Consider the following 24,648-nt stretch of genomic DNA (forward strand, 5'->3'; position numbering starts at 1 on the left):
GTGTTCTTGATTTTGTAATTGCTCCTACATTCTAGAAAATACTAGAGGTCAAATTAGTTATAAGTAAGTTTCCTTTTGAAGGGTTGTGAGTAACGTTTTGGGGAACATAATGTGTGTCTTTCCTTGCCCCATTTTCTGTTTGGTCAACTTATATAGGTCCAGGATATAGAGGAACAGTCATGGATTTCAGTTTCCCAGCACTGTGAACAAGAGAGGTGGGACCTTAGTATTAACAGCTTTATTTAGCTCTGTAAAAAACAAAAAACAAAACAAAAAAACAACCAAAAAAGTATTCTTTGGTGAATTTTCATCGAATACATGGCAACATAACAAAAGCATTATTTTATCAAAGGTCTCAGGTTGGGAAAACAGTTGGGAATTCTTTCAGGTACTAGAACATTAGAAATAAGATTAGGAGCCGTTGTGAGACCCTCTGGGTTGTGCGTGCATTCGTGGCCCCTGGAGAGAGGCTTTGGAGCACGGGATGGAGCAGAGTAGAGGATAACGTAAGGAGACTGCAGCCTGGTCTAGATGGCAGGAGCGATGGCAGGAGCCAGGGCTCTCCAAGCCGGAAGAACACCTTATACTGGACGGTGAGCATGTGAAGAGCAGGTGCGGCTGACTGGCAGCGCTCTGTGAAGCGTTTGACCAATTGAGTAGCCGTGCCTTCAAGCAGATGGTAGCAAAACCCTTTCCATGGGAAAACATGGTTCTGTTTCTCTTTACATATAAAACCCATGAATCTGCTCAGGATTTCATTGGAAATTACTCTCAACAGCCACAAAAGAAATGGGTCTTGCTTTAAACTCCTTGCTTATGCTTACTGCTGAGAACACGGTGTCTGGAGCTCATCTGCTATCACAGCGGCTGGGATGCATTTTCCCTGCGAAGGAAGAGATGGTGGACTTGCCTCCACCAGAACCAAAAGCCAGCCTCCCCTCTTTCCAGAAGAAGGTGGAGCCAACCCTGGTGGCCAAACCACAGATTTGGCTGGCAGCTGGGAATACGATGCATCCTTTCACGCCTTCTGTTAAAGAAAGCATTTTTATATAAGCTGATTTCCATCAGGGGCTAAAAAGAGATCCCTCCCAGAACTGATAGAATATTATTATTCCTTCCATATGGCATGAACACTGTTATTTTAAGTTACTTCAGTCTGAAAGCCCCAGCAGACAGTTCCATTGTAATCAAATGCAATAAAACACAGAATGAGTGTCTTCAAACACTGAGTTTTACATTATGCAAGAAGGGCAAACAGAGACTAATGACTCTGGATGCTTGTGAAGAATTTGGAGTGGGGAGAGAGGTAGCTAAGAAAATACCCAGCACCAGTGGTGTGTTTTTGCTTTTGGTCATTCACACACTCTTTCGTAAGATTGTATGTCCCTACAGAAGTTGGTGCATTTCTTACAGGTGACCAAACTCAGTACGTTTTATGAAGTTAATCACTCTAATAGCTTATTAGATTCACATGCAAAAATTAGACTATAACCAGACTCACTCTTAGGACATGGGAAGCATCTTTTGTTGGTCTTAACTAGGAAACTGTGGAGAGCACATAGTACTCAGTCTGTTTTAATGACCACTTTGAATTAAGTGTTTCTCTTTGGTTATCTATGTTGGGTCCTTGGAGCTCCCACTGGGAAAAAAAAAAAGAATTCTGCTGGTGAAATGTTGACTTCTTTCCATATTTAGAAATAGCTCCCTGAAGGTTTGGTTTTAGAGGCAAATGTTTGAGCTATTCTCCATATGAGAGTACATGCCTGTCCTGTTCTTCCCTTTGCCCACCAGGAAATTGCCAGTATTCCCAAGCCATTTCTTACCGAAAACTGCCTTCACGGGTGATCCATATCTAGTATGGAGACTCCACTTGTTTTGTGTGTCATCACAAGTGTGGTGTGATTTGTGAAATCAGCTGGAAAAGGGAGAGAAAGAAACAAACTCAGGGCCGGAAGTGATGCCTGGAAGGACGCCATATTAGAGCTGCTATGTGGCAGGCGGAGGAAGTGGGAATACTGACGCAGAGGAAATCCACAGAACTCTCAAGCACTCGTGTTTTGCTGTCCTTTTGCTCTCTACCAGAGTTTCTTCACCTATAAAATCAGAATAATATATGCTTCCATGGGATCATGTAACAAAGATACCTAAGAATTTTATTTAAAAAACAGTGTCCTTCAGAGTAGACAGAGTCCTATAGAAGTTAAAAAGTTGCCAAGCATCCAGTCCATAGTGCACATCCAGGAAAATCCTGTATTCTTGGTACTCTCCGACGAACTGCTGTTTAACTGAGTCTCATAGACGTCCCCCTGGGTAATAGCTGCCACTTTGCAAAGTGGTTCAGAACAAGCTTTTCAGTATTCTATTGGTGCTGTTGTTCAAGTTTATGAACTTATTTTATTAGCTAAGCCATTGACCGTTGCTCTCTGACCGGTAGAATTTCGCTGTGCTTCAGCCATGGATCAGTCCCCAAGTCATGTTCTTTTCGTCCTCTGGTACAGGTAAGAGCCAGCCTTGTGTTTGTGCTTGTGATGGGGGGTCTGCGACAGTTCTTCGTTAACTGAAAGGAAAATTATCAGTTAGTACTTTGGAGGCAGCTGAGTGCCTGCCGTTGGTCATGGACAACTCATGCATGGGTGTTGGCCAGCGTTTCTGCAGGTTACTCAAGGCCAGGTCCCCAGAGCAAGGCCTGTTGCAGGGTCTCACTTCACCTCCCCAACCACTTCTAACAGAAATGTAAATGTTTATTTTGAAAGAGTGGCCCCGATTGTAGTGGACAGATGACAATTATAATAATTGTTATATGCTAAGTATATTTAATATTTAGCAGATTAAGTGTTGATTAAATGTATTAAGACTCCCTCATTCAATAAGCATTGATAAAGCATGTCTGTAGGCCCCAGGACCTGGAACGTGGAAATGAGTAAGATTGAGTTTCTGTCCCTGGTCCTCCCTGCCCCCAGAAATGTGCTGGGCATTTAGTCTTTAGTTATGTCAAGTTAGTCTTCTCCCTTTTACATTTTGACATCCTTTACTAAAAACTGACAATTTCAACTTTTTACCACCTGCACATTCCCTGCACTTATACTTATCCTTTTCCCTCTTGATTGCTGATGACTAAAACATATATATGGAGTTCAGGGAAAGATGTCAAGCCATCTGCTCCTTGAGATGTTTTTTTAGAATGTAAGTTGCTGAAGGCCGGAATGTGATCACTTACCAGACCTTATTTTGGCTCTCACTCCATACAAAAACTTTCAGGCATTCAATAGACACTTTAAAAAAAAATGATTATTTGGGCAGTGTTGGTTATTTAGAGAGTAATTTGTCCTTGATCAAGGTGATGGTATTTGGGGGGCAAAGAATAATACTGAAAGTAGAGGTTTAGGAATCTCAGGACTTGGGGAGATAAGATAATCAAAACTTCTACTCTAGAAGGTAAGAAATGTCCATGGGTGTGGTTGATGAAGGATTTTCATGATGGAAAGTTCAAGATGCAGACCTCTGCCTCGAGAGCTACTCCCCAAGGCAATTGACAGAGATTGAAGAGCGCAGGATGCTAGAGAATTTTCTTTCTTCCTTTGTGAGAAAATTGATGTTGTCTACATACTAATTAAATTTATATGCACCATTACCTCCCAAGGCTTCAAGTGTAGGGATCAATGTTGAGTGATTACAATACCTCCACATGCTTTCCATCACATCTTAAAATGCCTCTCTTGGCTGATGAACTAGGATATATGGGACAGGCAAGCTGATTTTCTGTTTCAGAACGTAGGACTCTGGGGTTCTGTGAACACACCAGTTAATCTGTCAATGTCTCTTTCTTTACAGGAACAAAATAGGAATGATTACACTTGCCATAACCCCGGTTGGAAGATTAATGACATGACATTTGACCATCTGGTTACAGTTTTTAAGTGGGAACTGCTAAATAAAGATACAAACTGGTGATTTTTTGGGGGCCAAGTCTTCTCAATTGCCCTCAAACTATAGAAAAGATATGACTACTTACACTTAGGCAAACAGCTACAGAAAGAACTACCCTGTAAGAATGTTCTTAAAGTTTTTTTTAAAGGACAACTTGGAAGATAACGGGAACAGATCTACATAAAAATGAAAATATGTTTAGGCTAAGGTTGTCTGCTAACACTGGAAAACGTAATCAGGAATTATTCCAAAAAAGGGTGCGCAGTTCCCGTTGGGGAGAAGAGGAGAAGATAAGCAAAGCTCAGTTGGAATAGAAAATTCTCGAGAGAGTAATACAGCGCAGGGTGCCCCTCAGCTGCTATCCTGGCCAGGTACCTACAAGGAATAGTACCCAGGGCCCTCACTTGTCCCACCCCACCACACTTGAGACCCAGTCTCAACTGAATGAAAACTGAAAACAGAGAAGCCTGCTTTGGTCCAGTCAGCAGGGCAGTCCTCCCTTGGTATCCTGCAGATGGTGTCCTTGGCAAGCTGCTGGCAACAGAGTGCTAACAATTATTAGTATTTTTTCCAACAATAAGCCTCAGATGGGACCCCTACCTCATTAAGTGACTGATGCAGAGAGTTTTGCCGGCTCCTTCCACCTCCTCAGTTACCTCTCCTGTGCTCCTCACCTATAGCCTAGAAGCTCCAGGCACACTTCAGTGAGAGCCAACAAAAGGGGACTGTAGAGAAGAACCCCAGAAAGTGGAGTCTCATGACATCGTTGTGGGGGCCCCTTCCCTGTTTGGAGGGTCCTGCTTCTGGTGGGAGTGCTCTGTTCTAACGTTGGGATAAGACTTAGAGGGAAAGGGCGGGTCATTCATCAGGCCATTGACCAGACCTGTAAATGAGGACAGAGCCAGAAACAGATTTGCAATGTCTCTCCTCCAACTTCTAACAGTTTTGCCGGATGTCTTCTGTGGTTTTCTAGACCTGGGATTGTTCTCTCAGTTCTGAAAGTCCATAGTAAAAATCTGTTCCAGAATCTTGGACAATTCCTGGTATATGGTAGCTTCTCAGATATGTGTTGAATGAATGCATAAGAACTCTTCCTACCCAGAAGTATGGTGCACGTTTGCAACAAGGCTCAAGTTGGTGAAGGGACTCTATCCAGGAGGCCTTGGCATTCACTGTGTAGAGCTGGCCTCCTTGCTTTCTTTTGGGTTACATGCTGTGTTGCAAAAGGTGGAGGCTTTGATCTCTAGACAGCTGACGTGGGCAGGGATGTGTCAAAGAATGAAGGTGTCACCGTGCGATGACCCTAGTACGCAGGCTGAGCATGTCCTCGGGGCCAGGCCCTGTGGGCACACATTGCCTGCCCTTTGTTCTGCATCTGCCCCATGTGAAGCCAGGCCACACTTTCAAGGGCAGGCTGCCTTCTCCAGGGTCTTCTGAAGGAATATGATGGATATGTCTGTACTTCGTAATTATCTACATTATCTAAATAAGTAAAAACTGTAGACCCATTTAATTTTAATTTTTGCAGATTATAGATATTCTCCCCCAAAAGTCACCCAGGGATAAGTAAGGCTATAAAACCAAGATTCATCCTTTTTTGAAGAAGAGTCTGTCCCAAATACCAGGTGCCCTGCTGAACGATCTGACCTATAATAACTGATAAGTAGAGGCCAGTAAGGCACTCCATGAGGGTATCTTTGTCGGTTGCTGCCTCATTTAATGCTTGATACGTTTTTGAGATACTGAATATTTATGTACCCCAAAAGGCAGCCAGAGATGAAACTTGGGAGTGACATGAATGATTCAAGTGTCTGCCTGTGACGTCAGCATCCTGGTACCGCTCCACAGGGTGCTCAATGTCACTGGGGGCCTGGCATGTGTGTGAATGACAGTGGCCATTGCAATAGCTTTAAAAGACTTTCAAAATGGAAATGTTTGCAACGGCTGGGCATTGAACCAATTTGGAAGGCTAAAATCCTATAGTTAGGATCCTGGGGAATTTCTAATTTTCTCTTCCTTTTTCAGAGGCTCTTTTCCAGGGCTCCGTGTTATGTTAATGAATAGCTGGGTGGCAGAACATCCAGTAGACTGGTCTGAAGGCCGTGAGGATAAACTAACTTAATAAAGAAAAGGATTTATCACATGAATGCTGTAGAGCAAGAAAGAAAACAGCTGGGTCGTTCAACAAGAGAGCTGTTCATAAAAATGAGACTAAAAATGAAAGGCTAGGAGAGTATTTGGGTATGTTATGATTGGAAACTTATGATTCTATAATGTGCTCCCTGTCCTCTAGAATTTCTTTATGTTCTAAATCTCATCTTAAAAGTATCCCCGGGACCCCTGGGTGGCTCTGTTGGTTAAGCATCTGAGTCTTGATTTCAGCTCAGGTCATGTTCTCAGGGTTGTGAGATCGAGCCCCGCATCAGGCTTTACGCTGGACGTGGAGCCTACTTAAGATTCTCTCTCTCCCTCTCCCTTTGCCCCTCCCCCCCCAAAAAAGAAATATCCCCAGTTGTACTTCTATTTGATTTTAGGTCATATGTGATGGCATCCTTCATTCAAGATTCTGAATATCCGTTTATAGAATGGCATCCATAAAGGCATTGCCCGGACTTGGTCAGTTTTTGTGAGAGAGGAATGATTTTCAAATTCGTTTTTATAATGCTTTACTATGACACCATCCCACTTAAATATTACTACTTTTTTGTTGTTATTGCTAAAATAACTATTAACCTCTATGATATTAATCTAATGTTTGCTGGGCACATTATTAACATTTAGTCTGTGAAGTCACCATTCAGTCTCCTTAATTTAATTACAGCAGAATAAACAGTCTCAATCCAGGACCCCACTGCGTATGTGCAAGTCACTTTGAGCTCCTGAGTTGTTCTGTATTTTTTCCTTAAGACTGCAGTCTCACGAAAAGTTTACACCAAGCCCTCAACTCTCTATTAGGGCTTGACGTTTGCCAAACACCGTGGCAGCACAATGTTTGGCACATTTTCTTAATAGAAGTTCCATGGGTGAAAAAGAAGTGTGCGTGCACACACTCACGTCACACGCACCTAGATGTCTGTCAGGAAGAGAAGGCAGACCATGGTATGTGTTTCAACATTTGTGGAATATATTGCCCTAGGAGAGAGAGAGAAGCGATCACAGGTCAAAATTGCTGATTCACAGTTCGACTGTCCAGGGCGGGGTGGGGGAAGGGGCTGCAGCGAAGGGTCCTCACCACAGGCCTGCAGAGCCTCACTTAGGATCCACCCTGCTGAAAGGACCGCACTGCCTGTCCACCAATGACGGTATGCCAAGAGAGCACTTAGTGAGAAGTACCTACAGATCACAAGCATGTATCTCCCCAGAACCCCAGAAACGCTGACGATGCGTTGGCTTGTTGCAAAGGCGTGCCATGGGAAAGGCCTGCGAGCCACCACACTCACCCTCCATCAGTTTGATCCTGAAGTAAGCAATGAGAAGGAGCAGCAGCAAAGTCACAGGTAGGAAGACCCCAGCAAGCAGGAACCAGCCAGGGAGCTCCCTCATGAACGCGGACATCACAGAGCTCATTGCCAGTCACCCAGACCCCAGGGGCCAGCGGGTTCACGCTCCGGATGAGGGCAGCTTTGCTCAGAGTCTGCGCTTGTTTTCTTCTGGGGTTCCGGCCTTTGCTCAGCACATCTCAGTGGAAATCTTGTGGACTTTGCTCTATTTCAATAGCCCCGTGAATTCTGAGAGGATTGCTAGGTTACTCTGTAACTCAGCTACAAAGTGTAGAGGACTTGAAATGTGATTCCTCCGAACCATTGCAAGAGGAGCATTTATCTGGCAGGGTTGGGAATGACACTGGGAGGCCTAGATTTATTCGTATTCAGGTTATCTGGAATGAAGAGTACCCGACTCCAAGCAAACCTCATTGTTACAGGTATTCTACTAATATATTCCCAGACAAGGGAAGAATTTTCCCTACATTTTCTAAAATGCAGAGTTGAAAATTACTTAGTAGCCATATTCTTGTACCTATGAACCTGTGTCTAGAAAAAGTGAATTTTCCTTCATATGTAGTTGATATAACTAATATCAAGGAAGGGGGAGCAATACTCTTTCCATATGTAAAAACTCTTCCTAGTATGTCCTCCTCTGAATACTTTTCTGAGAGGGGCTCTGGTATATTTATTTATTCAACAAATACTTAATTCTACTAGAACCCAACCTCTTGGCTAGATGCTGGCTGTACAAAGAATAGTAAGTCATGGTCCCTGCTTTCTGACAGTAGAAACAGACACAGAAAGAGGTAATTGCCATAAGTGTTGATAGTGATGGAATGGATAGTATTATGACTCCTTTTCATTCTCGCCTTGATGTATCCGTTTTTGCTCACTGCTTTAGTAGTTTGTACTCTTAGTTATCTTCTGCTTACACATTTCTGTGGCCTGCCATAAGCAGTAGAAGGTGGGCCTTGAATGCTAGTGTTGTGGTTTGTGGGGTAACTAGAGAGTTTCTGGGAAAAGAAAGGGAAGTAAATCATTTTGACACTGACTTGTTGACTAAGTTGAGTTGCCACTGATTGCTTTAATGAAAAAAGTTCAAAGACACTGGTCTACTAAACTAAAAGCAACAGAAAGAATCATTTCCATAATGAAGGAATCTCCTGGAGAATTTGGGAAATTTGGAGGGAAAATAGACAGCCACCTTCTCAGGTTCATGTTCTAACCTCTTTTCATGTTGTAACCCTGTCCCCATCCCCACGTGGCAGCTGCCTGGGTGAGTGGCTGCCAGATTCTATCAAGCCCATGCTATTGTGAGTGCCTCTTGAATTCTTTCACCTGGAATTTTGCATGGCCACACAGAGTCTTAGTCCCCCTTGTAAAGCGGCACCCTAATTTATAAAATAAGAATGGAGAGCCTCTCTGGGATGCTTGGCTAGCATTCCTAAGCAGTGAACAGTAAACAGCTTCCTCTCAGAAGAGAGACATCTTAATTGCAGAAAGAGCCAATTAGAATAGCCAAGATTAAGTCAGCATCTGTTGTACCTTATTTGCTTCTCTTCTCCCCCTCTACAAACCCTTGAGTGGTGGTGTTGCTATTTCTCTTGAGTGCTTTCAAATGAGATGGCTCTCTGGTTCTCTTTCAGCTTGAACAGGATGCTAATTTGTAAAGTGTCAGTCTACAAAGAAACTCCATGAGCAGGTGACATTTACCAGGGAGATGTTAGGCAGCTGTTAGGAAGGCTGTTTGTCATGTTCTTTCTTTCTGTTTCATTCCATTCAGCGTTCAGGCCTTCACTGAATGCCTAGCAAAGGAAAGTAAGAGTAACAAGCAAATATATAAATGACAATAATATAAGCTCCTAACTTGACATATAAAGTGCAGTGGAAGCACTGAGGAGAGACTGATTAATTCCAGTTAGGGAACTGGGCCAGGTTCATTAAAAGGATAGCATTTGAGCTGAGCCTGGGGATGGGGACCTGTGGAACGACCTCCTTAGACAAATACGTGATGGTAGAGCAGGGCAGGGTTTATGGAGGACAGGGAAGAAATGAGAGTACCCAAATGATATGGGGTTCAGACCAGAGATATGAAGGTGGAAAAGTGGGGTAGCATCAAGGCATAGACTCTTGAATGCCCTGCTAAAGACTGTGCTGTTTGGACAAAGGGGACCAATGGAAGGTCTTTGATCATAGAAGTGCACGAGCTGACCTGGGTTCACTTAGGTAGCCCTTGACAGAATGGACTGATGAGAAGAAAGATCAGAGTAGGCTGTCTCAACAAGATATCAAAATATAATGAGTCTGAGATGGGGGCGGCAGAGGGAAGGGAAAGAGGAGGACAGGGGGCTGCAGGAACCACATGAACAGTACTTGCTGAATAATTAGAGAGAGGGGTAAATGTCACCCATGATACTACTAATCACGGAGCACTTACTATGCATTGGGCACCTCATAAATACTCTATGGGTATCTTATTTAATCCTCAGAGTACCCTTATGAGGAAGAGACTCATTATACAAATGAGGAAATGAGGCACGGAGAGGGTAAATAACTTTCCCAAGACACATATGTAGTAAGTGACAGACTGGGGACTGTACCCCTGAGCCGTGCTCTCATCTACTGTCCTATGCCTGGCGTGAGTGGCTGGGGAGATGGTAGTGCTGTGAGGGGAGACCTGAACACAGGCTGGGCAGCAGGTTTGGATGGGGGAAAATGGCTAGTTCTGCACTCATTAAATTGGAGGTAATGGAAGGGGAAGCTTGTGGAAGTCTGGAGGTCAGCAGAGAGGACAAGTCTTGCAGTGCAGATTGGGAGGCTTAGAGTACAGATGGCAGCGAGGCCAAGCGGGTGGAGAGAGTGCTCAGGTAAAAGAGTACCTGAGAATAAAAGAGAGACCAGCTGCAGACCCTGAAGAAGGTTCTCGCTTAAGACATGGGAGGAAGGATGAGAACCAGGGAAGACAACCAAAAGGCTCTGTGGGATAGGAGAGGAGCCCACAGGTTGCTAAGTTAGGAAATGGTTGCAAAAGGAAGCTCCAAGAAGGAGAGGGTGAGAAGTGGTGTCAGTGACTGGCTCTGAGCTAATTGTGACCGCTATGGAGAATTCTAAGGGGTGCAATGTGTGAAGTGGACTTAAAGGTTTACTCTTTTCTTAAAAAGGCTCTTTTGGGATAGAACTGACATAATAAACTATATGACTTGGTAAGTTTTTACCTATGTGTATATGCCTGTGAGCTCATCATCACAATCAAATGATGGACCTATCCATCACCCCAAAAGTTTTCTTGCATTCCTTTCCCATCTGTATCTCCCGCCCATCCTGCTCCCCCAATCTGCAGTCAACCCCTGATCTATTATCTGTTACTATGCATTAGTTTACATTTTTTAGAATTGCATACAAATGGGGTCATATAGTATGTCTCTTGTTGGCCTAGCTTCTTTCACTTGGCATAATTACTCTGATACTCACCTATGTTGTCGTGTGCATCAATACACAGCTTTATATTGCCAGATAGCTTTTCATTGTGTGGATAGCCATCTTCTACCCATTTATCTGTTGGTGGACATTCGGGTTGTTCTCCATAGTAGGCCACTACAAATAGAGCTGCTATGAACATTCCTGTATAATTCTTTTTATGGACGTGTGCTCTCATTTCTTCTTGGGTAGATACCTAGGGATCAAATGGCTGGATTGTATGGTAAGTGTATGTTTAACTTTTTAAGAAACTGTCAACCTGTTTTCCAAACTAGTTATGTCATTTTATATCTCTTCCAGCAGTGTTATAAGAATTCTAGTTTCTTTACATACTTATCAACACTTGGTATGGTCAGTTTTTTGGCAATTCCAGTGATAGGTAGTAGACTCTTACTGTGGTTTTAGTATGCATTTCCCTAATTATGTTAAACATCTTTTCATGTACCTGTTTGCCATTTTATGTATTTTATTTCATAAAGTGTCTGTTTAACACTTTTGCATGTTTTTTTTAAAAAAAGTAGACTATTTTCTTATTGAGTTGTGAGAGTTCTTCATATATTCTGGATACAAGTCAATTATTGTATAGATGATTTGCAAGGATTTCCCCCCCATTCTAGCTTTGTCTTTTCATTCACTTACCAATGTCTTTGAAAACACAGAAGTTTTAAATTTTAATGAAGTCCAGTTAACCAATTTATTCTCCTATGGATTGTGCTTCTCGTATCATTTAAGAAATCTTTGACCAGCTCAAGGTCACATAGAGTTTCTCTTGTGTTTTCCTCTAACAGTTTTGTACTTTCAGCTTTTATATTTAGGATTATGATCTATTGTGAGGTAATTTTTATATATGATGAGAGATATGGGTTAGAGTACTTTCTTTTTGCATATGGGCCTTCAATTGTTCCAGCACTGTGTGTTGACAAAGCAGTTCTTGCTCCTGAATTGCCTTTGCACCTTTGTCAAAAATCAGAAGTCCAATTATTCCTGCACTCTGTATTCTCTCCATTGATCCTGTTGTTAATCTTTACACTAGTGCCATTCTGTTTTGATGACTGCAGCCTTAAAATAGGCCCTGAAATCAGGTAAATTTAGCCCTCCAACTTTGTTCTTTTTCTAAGTTGTTTTGGCTAGTACAGGTCATTTTCATTTCCATATGAATTTTAGAATTGCCTTGCCAATTTTTGTAAAAAGTCCTGTTGAGATTTTCATTGAGATTGCATTGTATCTGCAAATGAGCAGAGAACCAATATGACAAGAGAATTGATATTTTAACAATAGGGAGTCTTCTGACCCATGAACATCACATGTGTTTCCCTTTCCTTTGGATCTTCTGTAGCTTTTTATAACAATGTTTTGTAGTTTTCAGCATGCTAGTCTTGAACATTTTTGGTCAGATTTATGCCTAAGTGTTTCATATTTTTTATGCTGTTGCAAAGGGTATTGCTTTTTAGATTTTGATTTGTGATTACGGCTAGTAGTAAAGGTTTTCCTAAATTATGAAAAACGCCACACCACTGGGAACTTCTAGAAGATTAAATATTAGAATTGATTAAAACATCCTTCAGAGCTTGGGAACTTTTATTTATAAAGGATCTTATCCCAATCCAAACTGGTTGCTTGGAGTTTTATTCAGTAGGCATAGCAGCTATAGAAGGATGGAGATGGTGGAAACCCTGGTAATCTCTTTGATTTACTGGAATTCAGGGTGGGATTCCGTAGGCAATGTGCGATTTCCTACCATAATGACAGCAAATTCTTTACCTGGCTCTGTACCATGTAGTAGGAAACATCATTTATATCATTGGAAAATATACATCTGTGAAGATTGAAGGACATAACACATTGGGGATTATACTCTCATTGATTTCCTTAATAGCAAATGCTCCCATTGTTGATTTTACATGATTATTTAAGAAACAAGTGTTTGCGGATTTTGATATTTGGGAATAAAATTCCCAGGGAACTACTCATACACCACCTATTATACTCTTAGTGAGAGCCAGGCAAAAGCCTTCCTTAGATAATTGTGACCTATTGCAGGTAATACCAAACCCACTAAGCCTCTGATTTGGATTCTGCATTAGTCTGCCTGAGCCATAAAGAATGACTCATTCTAATGACATGGGCAAAAGCCTACCTTGGGTAACTGTGACCTATTATAGATCATATCAAGCCCACCAGGGCTCTGCTTTGGATTCTTCATCAGTCTGCCTGAGCCATAAAGAATGACTCATTCCAGTGACATGTCATAGGCCAATGAAAGTGCCGAAGTCCATCAGTGGAAGGTGCCCAAGTGCCATTGACTGATACCTGGGATAGAAAATTATGTACAGCTACAAAACTTATACAAAAAATTCAGTATGAACAAAAACTAGTGAATTTCAAAGAAAGTGTTTGATTTAATTATGTTCATGACGTTTTGCTGAAATGAAGCATCACCCACAAGGTAAATGTCATACCGACAGCCCTTTTGAGTAGGAAAACCTATATTCTTTGGTCCCTTATTAACTGCCCCTTCTAGCTTGGCTCATAACTAAATACTATGACCTGTCACCAATACTACGGTCCACATAAAAATGAGTGCTCTGAAATCATGTAGCAGTGATGGGTTATAAGTGTCCATTCAATTAAAAAAAAAAAAGATGATTACGGAAGAGACAATACAGAATCTACATTCTTTGTGAACTTTGTGAGAAGGTCCACCAGCTTTTATTTATTCATATTTGCAGGCAACAAATATTTATTAAGGTCTTAACACATGCCCTGGAGGCACTGATTTGGAGACTAGGAACTTATCTCTGGTTAAGACCAATTCCCTGTCCCTACAGAACTTACATTCCAGTGGAGTAAACACACAGTAAGCGATAGTAGGTACTAGTTATCGAATGCGTGTACTGTTCTAGGCAGTAGTCTAAGCATTGCCTGTGCGGTGTCTCATTATAGTCTTACATCAACGCCTTTGAAGTAAAGGCCGTTTTTCTCATCACTATTCTACAGACAGAAAAGCTCCTGGAGTTGTCATAACTCATCAAGGATTACACCACTAGAAAGTGGCAGAGTCACGATTTGAACCCAGAGCCCAAACACTTATCCACTGTACTCTACTCTTCTGCTTCTCAACCTCCTAGAGACAAGAGTCTGGAGGCTAAAAATCCAAGATAAAGATATTGGCAGAGCTGGTTTCTGTTGAGACCCTTCTCCTTGGCTTGTAGGTGGCTGCCTTCTTGCTGTGTCCTCACTTGGCCTCTTCCCTCTGCACAGGCACTCCTGGTGTCTCCCTTTTCTTAGAAGTGTACCAGTTGTATTGGATTAGAATCCCACCCTCATGACCTATTATACCTTCTTGCTTCCTTAAAGGCCCTAGTCACATTGGGGGTTAGGGCTTCAACATATGAATTCTGGGAGGGGACACAATTCAGAAGTTTCTCTGAAAAGGTGACTTTTGAGCAGAAACTTGAATGAAGTGAAAGGAGTCATGTGCATAATTGGAGGAACACGTTTCTAGGCAGAGGGAATAGGAAGTACTAAATTTCTGAAATGGAAATGTTTCTAGCATAATCAAAGATATGTGATGAGACCTATAGTGCCTGGAGCACATTGAGAAAGAGGACAAGTAATAGAAATTACACTTTAGTGAAATACTAATCTAGAAACTTGAAAACACTGACAATAGGCCAAGAAAATGTGCCCATCTCTGTGTCTAGTCTCTGAGACTCCAATTCTACCACAATTCATTAAACATTGCTTGGTTAAATGGTTAAATATAGAGAATCCTGGGGTAAGTAGGTTTCTTGATTGCAAGGTTTTGTAGAGCCTTTTATCTGGTAGGGTGCATTGTGAATCCCCAAGAGGAATACTGCATGAGCCTTTTCCAAACTTACTGGACCATCAAGTCCTTTTTGCCAGGAGACTCCCAGGAGATTAAGGTCTACAGACCGTGCTTTTGGAAATGGGCCACTAGATAAGATTTGTCTCAATGCTCTGACCATAAAGCTTGTCCCTAAGTATCAACATATAGGTTTAAGAGTCTTAGGTAGGGAACAGTGGATAAGGAAAAAATTATGAGAAATTATTATGGTGGAGTTTTTGGGTTTTGTTTTTGTTTGTTTGTTTGCTTTTGTTTTTGTAAATTGTATTAGCACAAACCAGCCCTAACAATTCAAGAAGCATCAACATTGTCTCATTCATGAAATTTTTCCAATTGTCAGCCCATTCCACTTCGCAAGGTTATTTTGTTCATTGGAAAATGATCATTAGAACATGCCCACCTGAACACAGATTCTTTGTAATTGCACCCCATCTAGGGTGGCCTTAGAAATTAGATGTTTCTCATCATTAGCAATGAGCTGTAACAGAAGTGGATGGCTCTCTGGGATTAGTATGAAAGTGAATGTTTGCCTTCCAAGTGCCAGGGAGATGAGGACATTTTGACACACCAAGAAGTTGTTTGTTCCTTGAACAGATTTGGAATCTCAGAGATGGAAGTCCTGCCAATTCAGGTTTTTTTCTCCCTTGACCCACTGTGTTTTGATCAATCAGTATGTTTATGAAATAAGAGATCAGAACAGAGACTGATTTATGCTAATTTAAGTTAATAAAGTTTAAATACCAGCACCCCTCATTTGCATAGGCTCTTCCAGACCTAGGGAAGAATACTGAAAATATATATACTTGGGCATAGTTTTTGTAAAGTTTCAAAAGAAAAATATACTAATTGCAATTGATTAAGACTAATTGTCTTTGCACCTCAACTTCCCTTCTGCCATGCTCCTTGTGTCATGTACTGTTGGAGCAGCCACAGACATATTTGGGACAGGTCTTGGGAAAGATGATCTGGGGACACATTTAATTGAGTTAATAGAAAGTATATGTGGTTTTCAGTCATTTCTGTATATAGTTAAGTTGTCTCTAGCTGGGGTGTGTTAAAGGCTTCTGGAATATTCCTACCATGCACTGTGCAGTAACTTTTAGTGGGTGACCTAAAATTTCGGGGGCAAAAGGTCATACCTCAATTTAAACATGTCCTATGGTAGTCAACTTCAGGAGTATATGGGAAGTGGGAGAGAAATAAGGTTTGAAATATATGGAGCCAGATCAACTCTGGAAAATTCTTCCAAATATCACGCAAGTAAAATTACAATTGGAAGATTTGATTCTCATTCGTGCTCAGTCAAAATGAAATTTATATTCTACAGTGTATATACAATTACAAAACAAAGTATACATTTTGGAGTTAATTGGGTAAAATGGAATTTTTCAGAACTGTGCCTGAGGACAACAAGGGTTAGCAATAGTCCTAGAAACAGTAATTGTATCTTTGTGGGATTTTACAGATCCCCAAGTATTGGATTACATTTTGGTGTGTATGATGGATTTTGTCTTGACTAAGTGGGGCAGTTTTGGGCAAAAAAGCGCACAGAACTGACACCTGGCACAGCAGGTTCCTGAAGAAACCTGTGTTCTAATACCAAAGTATACGTGCTTATGAAAGTTCAATGTAGGTAATATAAATTTTATTATATGGTTATATAGCACAATATAATATAATGACAGTTTTAAAAAAACATTTAATTCCTCTTGGGATGCCTTGATTTCAGATTAGTTTTGTTTTTCAAAATGATTGATCATACCAAAACTCAAATACAATAAGAAGGAAATCCCTAGTGGAGGCCAAAATCAAAAACTGCAAGATGGACAGAAGCTCCAGAATGTAAAAAAAAAAAAAAAAAGAAAAGAAAAAGAAAAAAAGTTAACTTTTTAAAATTTGTAATTTGTGATTTCTTTTCTCAGTCCTTGTGAATATTCACTTTCATACAGAATTTTGTGTCTGCAACTTTGTATTTTTTTCCCTGAAATAGGGAGCCCCCCCAACTAAATGCAAAGCTTCAGACCTGTAAAACCTGAGTCTACTACTGAGTAAGAACGGAAATTTTCCAGAGAAGAAAAACCTGAGCGCAGTACCAGACAGCCTTGTAGACCATTTTGTGATTTCAAAATTCTCTAATTTGGGCTTCTTGCCATAATTCCAGAAGGGTAATGACCCTTCTCGTTGGTATTTCTGGCTCTTTGCAGGCTCTGGAAGACACGTCTGACTTAGTGGGCTCTCACCAGAGGAACATTCACCAAAGATGGTGGTGTTCAGTATTGGGGCATGGGGGTGGGAAGGTGGCGGGGTGGGGGGGTTGAATTGATACCACAGACTTTGTGCAATAAAGTCAGAGAGGAGTTCTTTTTTTTTTCCTGCTTTAGAACAGTTACCATTTTTTAATTAATTAATTAATTAATTAATTTAGAGCATTCAAGCGGAGGGTGGGAAGGGACAGAGGGAGAGGGAGAGAGAGAATCTCAAGCAGGCTTCACACTCAGCTCAGAGCCTAACTCAGGGCTCGATCTCATGACCCTGAGATCATGACCAGAGCCCAAATCAAGAGGCGTAGCTTAGCCAACTGAGCCACCCAAGCACCCCTATAATTACCACTTTAAATCAAATTCTCTGAGAGCGTAACATGCTCAGTACAGAAGAGCCGCCATTATTATTCTGGCAATCCACACTGCCCAGTTCTCCAAGGGTTATAGTTTATATAAAATATATACACATTTGTATAAATCTAAATTTATGTTTTATAACATGTTTTCAAAAATGTACCGTGTGTCAGGTCATGAAATCAATTTAGTGTGTCTCAGCCACAATTTTCTAAAAAAATGGAATGAAATGGAGAAAAATATTTGAATGTATTTCATGTGGCAAGAGACAACTGTTTTGTGAAACTGGTTTTAGTGGTGTGAACACAGTGTGTGTGTGGTGTGTGTGTGTATGTGTGTGAACTTCATTTCTTACCATTAAGAAATGGTAAAAGTTTGAAAGTCATTGTTACAAGGCTTATACTTTTAATGAAAGTTATGAAAACGTAAGTATTCATGGCAGAGCATGGCTTTAAGCAGAAATGAAATCTAATCCAGATATCCTTGATTGATTTTATGCTTTTTTTAAAAAAGATTTTATTTATTTATTTGTCAGAGAGAGAGCACAAGCAGAGGGAGCAGCAGGCAGAGGGAGAAGCAGACTCCCTGCTGAGCAGGGAGCCTGATGCAGAACTGAATCCCAGGACCCTGGGATCATGACCTGAGCCAAAGGCAGGTGCTTAACCCACTGAGCCACCCAGGCGCCCCTATGCTTCTTCTTCTTTTTTTTTTTTTTTTAATTGGGAGTCAACCTTTTCCCACTAAATGATACTATTTCTAAATGTATGTCGCAGAGAAAATAACATAATGCCATTACCCAGATTTATAGCTGGCCGTTGAAATACAAGTCAGAATGCTCCTTTTAGAAAAACCATAATTTTATTTCTATTTCCCTTTAGAAAAAAGCCCTTATGCCTTCTGCGGTATGCAAACAGTTCATCCACAGTGCCATTTAAACCCGTGCTTGCAGATGACTGACAACTCTGTCGCATTGCACAGCCCGGCTTTCTGCTAGAGCGCTGCACTTTAAAACCTCGTTCCTGCGATGGAGGCTAAGTTCTTTCAGGAGCAGAGTGAGTATAATGCACAAGTCTGTATTAATCACTAGAGGTAAGCTACCAGGCCATTACTAGAACTTTCTGCCAAGGTAGTAACAGGAAAATAACAGCTGTTTGTATAAGGAAACTAGGAGCTCATTTGCACAGCTACCGGAGGCAATAGGGAGATTAATGCATGTTGTCAGTTCTACAAGTTTAATTTGACTTGCGCTAAAATAGCATCAATACACATTGCCCCTTGCCATTCATTTCTCCTGAATGCTGATTAATTTACTCTCATTTCACCCTGAATGCTGCCAGGCAGGAATGAGTTGTAGCCATCTGGCTGTCCTATTTTATCTTCCCCACTGCCCCTAAAAAGAAGCAGAGATGGGACATTCTTTTCATGGGCATCCATCCAGCTGCTCAGAGTTCCCAGTCCTCCTTTTGGGGAATCTAGGGTAGATGGCTGTACAGACAGTGGATTCCTGAACTGGCACACAGATTTTGTGTTGGAGCTGGAAAGCGAAAGCCTCCTAATTTCAGAACTGGTGGGGGGTGAGGGAGGGGGGATGGGAGGGGAGGGGTCACAGATCCTATATATCAGAGTTAACAGTTAAGCTTCGTAAAAAGAGATTTGCAAAGTGCAGCTACTGTTACAGAGTGGTATTTTGTAGACGCATAATAATACAAAGTACACAGAGATAAGGCTCTTTACAGACATATAAAGCAATATTGTTAATATTGTCTTAACTCCTAGAAGAATGGGAAACCATCTGGTCTCAGTAATTGCTTCCAAATATAATTTATTTTCTTTTCATGATATTTTCAGAACAATCAGACATATTACCTCATTATGGGTTAAAGAATAATAAATTAGACTGACATAAAATTAGATTCTACTCCAAGGATACTATTTTTTTAAAAGTCAGGTTTATTGAGGTATAGTTTACATATAATAAATTCTGCCCATATAAGTCTATATTTCAATGGGTTCTGACACATTTATATACTCATACAATCACTACCACAGTCAAGATATAGAATATTTCGACCAACCCTCAGAATTGTCCGTGTGCCCCTTCCCTGTCGATTCTTCCCAGCCCCAGCACCAGGTAACCTCTGATATTCTTTCTGTCAATGTAGATCAAATTGACTTTTTCTAGAGTTTCATAGAAATGGAATCTTAACAGTATATATACTTTTTAAAAAGATTTTGTTTATTTTTGAGAGAGAGGGCACGCAAGTGAGGGGAGAGAGAGGGACAAGCAGACTCCATGCTAAGCCCAATGGAGGGCTCGATCTCACGACCCCGAGATGATGACCTAAGCTGAAATCAAGAGTCGGATACTCAACCAGCTGAGCCACCCAGGCACCCCTGGTATGTATACTTTCGCATCCTAATTTTTGGCTCGGCAGAATTCATCCATGCTGTTGCATTTTTCAGTTGCGGAGTACTATTTCCCTTCCACTCCATATCCTTCCATATCACTATAAATGTGCCATAATTTGTTTACCCATTCATCTGCGGATAATGGAGATTTGATTTCTAGCTTTTAGCTATTACAAATAAATTTGTGTACAAGTCTTTGTGTGGACATATATTTTCATTTCTCTTGAGTAAAAACTTAGGAATAGAATGGCCGGTCTTATGGTAAACGTATGTTTAACTTTATAAGAAACCCTTAAACAGCCTTCCAAAATGATTATAGCATTCACAATCTTACCAGCAATGGATGAGGGGGATTCCAGGTGTTCCACATCCTCACCAACACTCGGTCTTGTTATCTTTTAAAAATTGTATCATGTCAGTAGGTATACAGTGGCATTTCACTGAGCATCTAATTTGAATTTCCCTGTGTTTTAAAATACAGGTTTTATTGTTATTTAGGCATGGCAAGGCCACCAGATCAAGAGAAGACTGCCATTAGAGTCAGCAAGGACCCAAAATAATAAGACATCAAAAATATAGACTAAAAAGGAGTGATGAATACACCTTATGACTAATTATGTTAAACATCTTTTCGTGTGTGTATTGGCAATTCATATAGCTTCTTTTGTAAAGTGTTCAATTCTTTTGCCGTTAAAAAAAAACGCATTGCCTTCTTACTGAGTTCTAACTAATTAGTATATATTTTTGATCTAAGTTTTATTGTCAGATACTCGTATTGCAAATATTTTCTCTTATTCCATGGAAGAAAATTTAATTTTCTTTTGATTTTCTCAAAAATGTCTTTCAAGGAGCTTAAGTTTTAAATTTTGATGTCATCAATTTTTTTCTTTTATGGTTCCTGCCTTTTGCATTTTTTTAAATGATTTTTTATTATATTATGTTAGTCACCATACAGTACATCCCCAGTTTCCGATGTAAGGCTCGATGATTCATTAGTTGTGTATAACACCCAGTGCACCATGCAATACATGCCCTCCTTACTACCCATCACCGGTCTATCCCATTCCCCTATCCCCCTCCCCTCTGAGGTCCTCAGTTTGTTTCTCATAGTCCATAGTCCCTCATGTTTCACTCCCCCTTCTAATTACCCCCCCTTTCTTTATCCCTTTCTTCCCCTACCGATCATCCTAGTTCTTATGTTCCATAGAGGAGAGAAATCATATGATAGTTGTCTTTCTCTGCTTGACTTATTTCACTTAGCATTATCTCCTCCAGTGCCGTCCATGTTGCAGCAAATGTTGAGAAATCGTTCTTTCTGATAGCTGAGTAATATTCCATTGTATATATGGACCACAATTTCTTAATCCAGTCATCTGTTGAAGGGCATCTCGGCTCCTTCCACGATTTAGCTATTGTGGAGATTGCTGCTATGAACATTGGGGTGCATATGGTCCTTCTTTTCACTACGTCTGTATCTTTGGGGTAAACACCCAGTAGTGCAATGGCTGGATCATAGGGTAGCTCAATTTTTAACTTTTTAAGGGACCTCCACACTGTTTTCCAGAGTGGCTGTACCAACTTGCATTCCCACCAGCAATGTAGGAGGGATCCCCTTTCTCCACATCCTCTCCAACAATTGTTGTTTCTTGCCTTGTCTATTTTTGCCATTCTAACTGGCGTAAGATGGTATCTCAGTGTGGTTTTGATTTGAATTTCCTTGATGGCTAATGATTTTGAACATTTTTTCATGTGTCTGTTAGCCATTTGTATGTGTTCATTGGAAAAGTGTCTGTTCATATCTTCTGCCCATTTTTTGGATTTGTTTATTTGTTTCTCGTGTATTGAGTTTGAGAAGTTCTTTGTAGATCTTGGATACCAATCCTTTATCTGTAGTGTCATTTGCAAATATCTTCTCCCATTCCGTGGGCTGCCTCTTAGTTTTTCTGACTGTTTCCTTGGCTGTGCAGAAACTTTTAATCTTGATGAAGTCCCATAAATTCATTTTATCTTTTGTTTCTCTTGCCTTTGGGGATGTATCATGAAAAAGGTTGCTTTGGCCAATGTCGTAGAGGTTGCTGCCTATGTTCTCCTCTAGAATTTTGATGGATTCCTGTCTCACATCGAGGTCTTTCATCCATTTGGAGTTTATTTTTGTGTATGGTGTGAGATAGTGGTCAAGTTTCATTCTTTTGCATGTAGCTGTCCAATTTTCCCAGCACCATTTATTGAAGAGACTGTCTTTTTCCCACCGGATGTTTTTTCCTGCTTTATCAAAGATTAGTTGCCCAAAGAGCCGAGGGTCCATTTCTGGGCTCTCTATTCTGTTCCATTGGTCTATGTGTCTGTTTTTGTGCCAGTACCATGCTGTCTTTGTGATCACAGCTTTGTAGTACAGCTCGAAATCCGGCATTGTGATGCCCCCAGCTTTGTTTTTCCTTTTCAACAGTTCCTTGGAGATTCGGGGCCTTTTCTGTTTCCATACAAATTTAAGGACTATTTGTTCCAGTTCTTTGAAAAATGTCCTCGGTATTTTGATCGGGATAGCATTGAAAGTGTAGATTGCTCTGGGTAGCATGGACATTTTAACTATGTTAATTCTTCCGATCCATGAGCATGGAATATCTTTCCATCTTTTTATGTCTTCCTCAATGTCTCTCAAGAGTGATTTATAGTTTCTAGAATATAGGTCCTTTACATCTCGGTTAAGTTAATTCCAAGGTAAGGTATGGTTTTTGGTGCTATTGTAAATGGGATGGATTCCCTAATTTCTCTTTCTTCGGTCTCGTTATTCGTGTACAGAAATGCAACTGATTTCTGAGCATTGATTTTGTATCCCGCCACGTTACTGAATTGCTCTATAACTTCTAATAGTTTGGGAGTGGCTTCTTTTGGGTTTTCCATATAGAGTATCATGTCGTCTGGGAAGAGAGACATTTTGACTTCTTCTTTGCCGATTTGAATACCTTTGATCCCTTTTTTCGTCTGATTGCTGTTGCAAGGACTTCCAGTACTATGTTGAATAATAGTGGTGAGAGTGGACATCCTTGTCGAGTTCCTGATCTTAAGGGAAAGGCTTTCAGCTTTTCCCCATTGAGAATAATATTTGCAGTAGGCTTTTCATAGATGGCTTTTATGAGATTGAGAAATGTACCTTCTATTCCTACACTCTGAAGGGTTTTAATCAGGAAAGGATGCTGTATTTTGTCAAATGCTTTTTTGGCATCGATTGAGAGGATCATATGGTTCCCGAGTCTTTTCTTGTTGATATGATGTATCACGCTGATTGATTTGCGAATATTGAACCACGCTTGCATCTCAGGTATGAATCCCACTTGATCATGGTGGATAATCCTTTTAATGTACTGTTGGATTCTATTAGCAAGTATCTTGTTGAGGATTTTGGCGTCCATATTCATTAGGGAAATCGGTCTGTAATTCTCCTTTTTGAGGGGGTCTTTGCCTGGTTTGGGGATCAAGGTAATATTGGCCTCATAGAATGAGTTTGGTAGCTTTCCTTCTGTTTCTATTTTTTGAAATAGCTTTAGGAGAATAGGTATTATTTCTTCTTTGAATGTTTGGTAGAATTCCCCAGGAAAACCATCCGGGCCTGGAGTTTTGTTATTTGGAAGGTTGTTTATCACTGACTCAATTTCTTCATAATTAATTGGCCTGTTCAAGGAATCAGTTTCTTCCGGTTTCAATCTTGGTAGTTTATAGGTTTCCAGGAAGGATTCCATCTCTTCCAGATTGCTTAGTTTATTGGCATATAGCTGTTGATAAAAATTTCTAATAATCCTTCCAGTTTCAATGGTGTTCGTCGTGACCTCTCTTTTTTCATTCATAATTTTAATAATCTGGGTCCTTTCTCTTTTCTTTTAGATAAGTGTTGCCAGTGGTCTGTCAATTTTATTGATTCTCTCAAAGAACCAGCTTCTAGTCCTGTTGATCTGCTCTACTGTACTTCTGGTTTCTGCTTGATTGATTTCAGCTCTAATTTTGGTCAACTGCTTCCTCGTGCGTGGATTAGGCCTGTCCCTCTGTTGCTGTTCCAGCTTCTTGAGGTGAGAATATAAAAACTGCATTTTAGATTTTTCTATTCTTTTGAGTGAGGCTTGGATGGCTATGTATTTCCCCCTTAGGACTGCCTTTGCAGTATCCCATAGGTTTTGGACTGTTGTATTTTCATTCTCATTGGTCTCCATAAATTGTTTAATTTGATTTTTGATTTCCTGGTTTATCGAGTCATTCCTGAGCAGGATGGTTCTTAGTCTCCAAGTGTTTGAGTTTCTTCCAAATTTTTCCTTGTGGTTGAGTTCCAATTTCAGAGCATTGTGGTCTGAGAATATGCAGGGGATAATTTCAATCTTTTGGTATCGGTTGAGACCTGTTTTGTGTCCCAGAACATGGTCTATTCTTGAAAATGTTCCATGGGCGTTAGAATAGAATGAGTATTCTTTGGTTCTGGGGTGTAGTGTTCTATATATATCTATGAGGTCCAACTCGTCGAGTATGGCATTCAAAGCCTTTGATTCTTTGCTTAGTTTTTGCCAGGGTGTTCTGTCTATTTCTGAGAGTGGAGTGTTGAGGTCCCCTACTATTAATGTATTTTTATTTATATGTCTCTTTATTCTGGTTAAGAGTTGACTTGTGTATCTTGCTGCTCCCCTGTTGGGGGCATATATATTTATAATTGTCATATCCACTTGTTGAATACTTCCCTTAAGAATAATATAGCGCCCTTCTGCGTCTCTAACTATAGTCTGTAGTTTAAAATCCAATTTATCTGATATGAGAATTGCTACCCCAGCTTTCTTTTGAGGTCCATTTGCGTGAAAGATGGTACTCCATCCCCTTACTCTCAGTCTGA

The 24,648-nt window shown here is 40.6% G+C and overlaps 1 protein-coding gene across 1 annotated transcript; it reads right to left on the reverse strand.

Moving 5' to 3' along the window:
* Positions 1 to 223: 223 nt before the first annotated feature.
* Positions 224 to 11,031, reverse strand: SMLR1 (small leucine rich protein 1). The gene is given in 4 exon segments (XM_026505220.4): positions 224 to 2,557; positions 7,368 to 7,519; positions 7,521 to 7,605; positions 10,884 to 11,031. Coding segments are annotated over 4 exon segments (471 nt in total). The 3' UTR covers positions 224 to 2,471.
* Positions 11,032 to 24,648: the final 13,617 nt, after the last annotated feature.

The sequence above is a fragment of the Ursus arctos genome, unplaced genomic scaffold (assembly GCF_023065955.2).
Source record: "Ursus arctos isolate Adak ecotype North America unplaced genomic scaffold, UrsArc2.0 scaffold_13, whole genome shotgun sequence".
NCBI classification, from domain to species: domain Eukaryota; kingdom Metazoa; phylum Chordata; class Mammalia; order Carnivora; family Ursidae; genus Ursus; species Ursus arctos.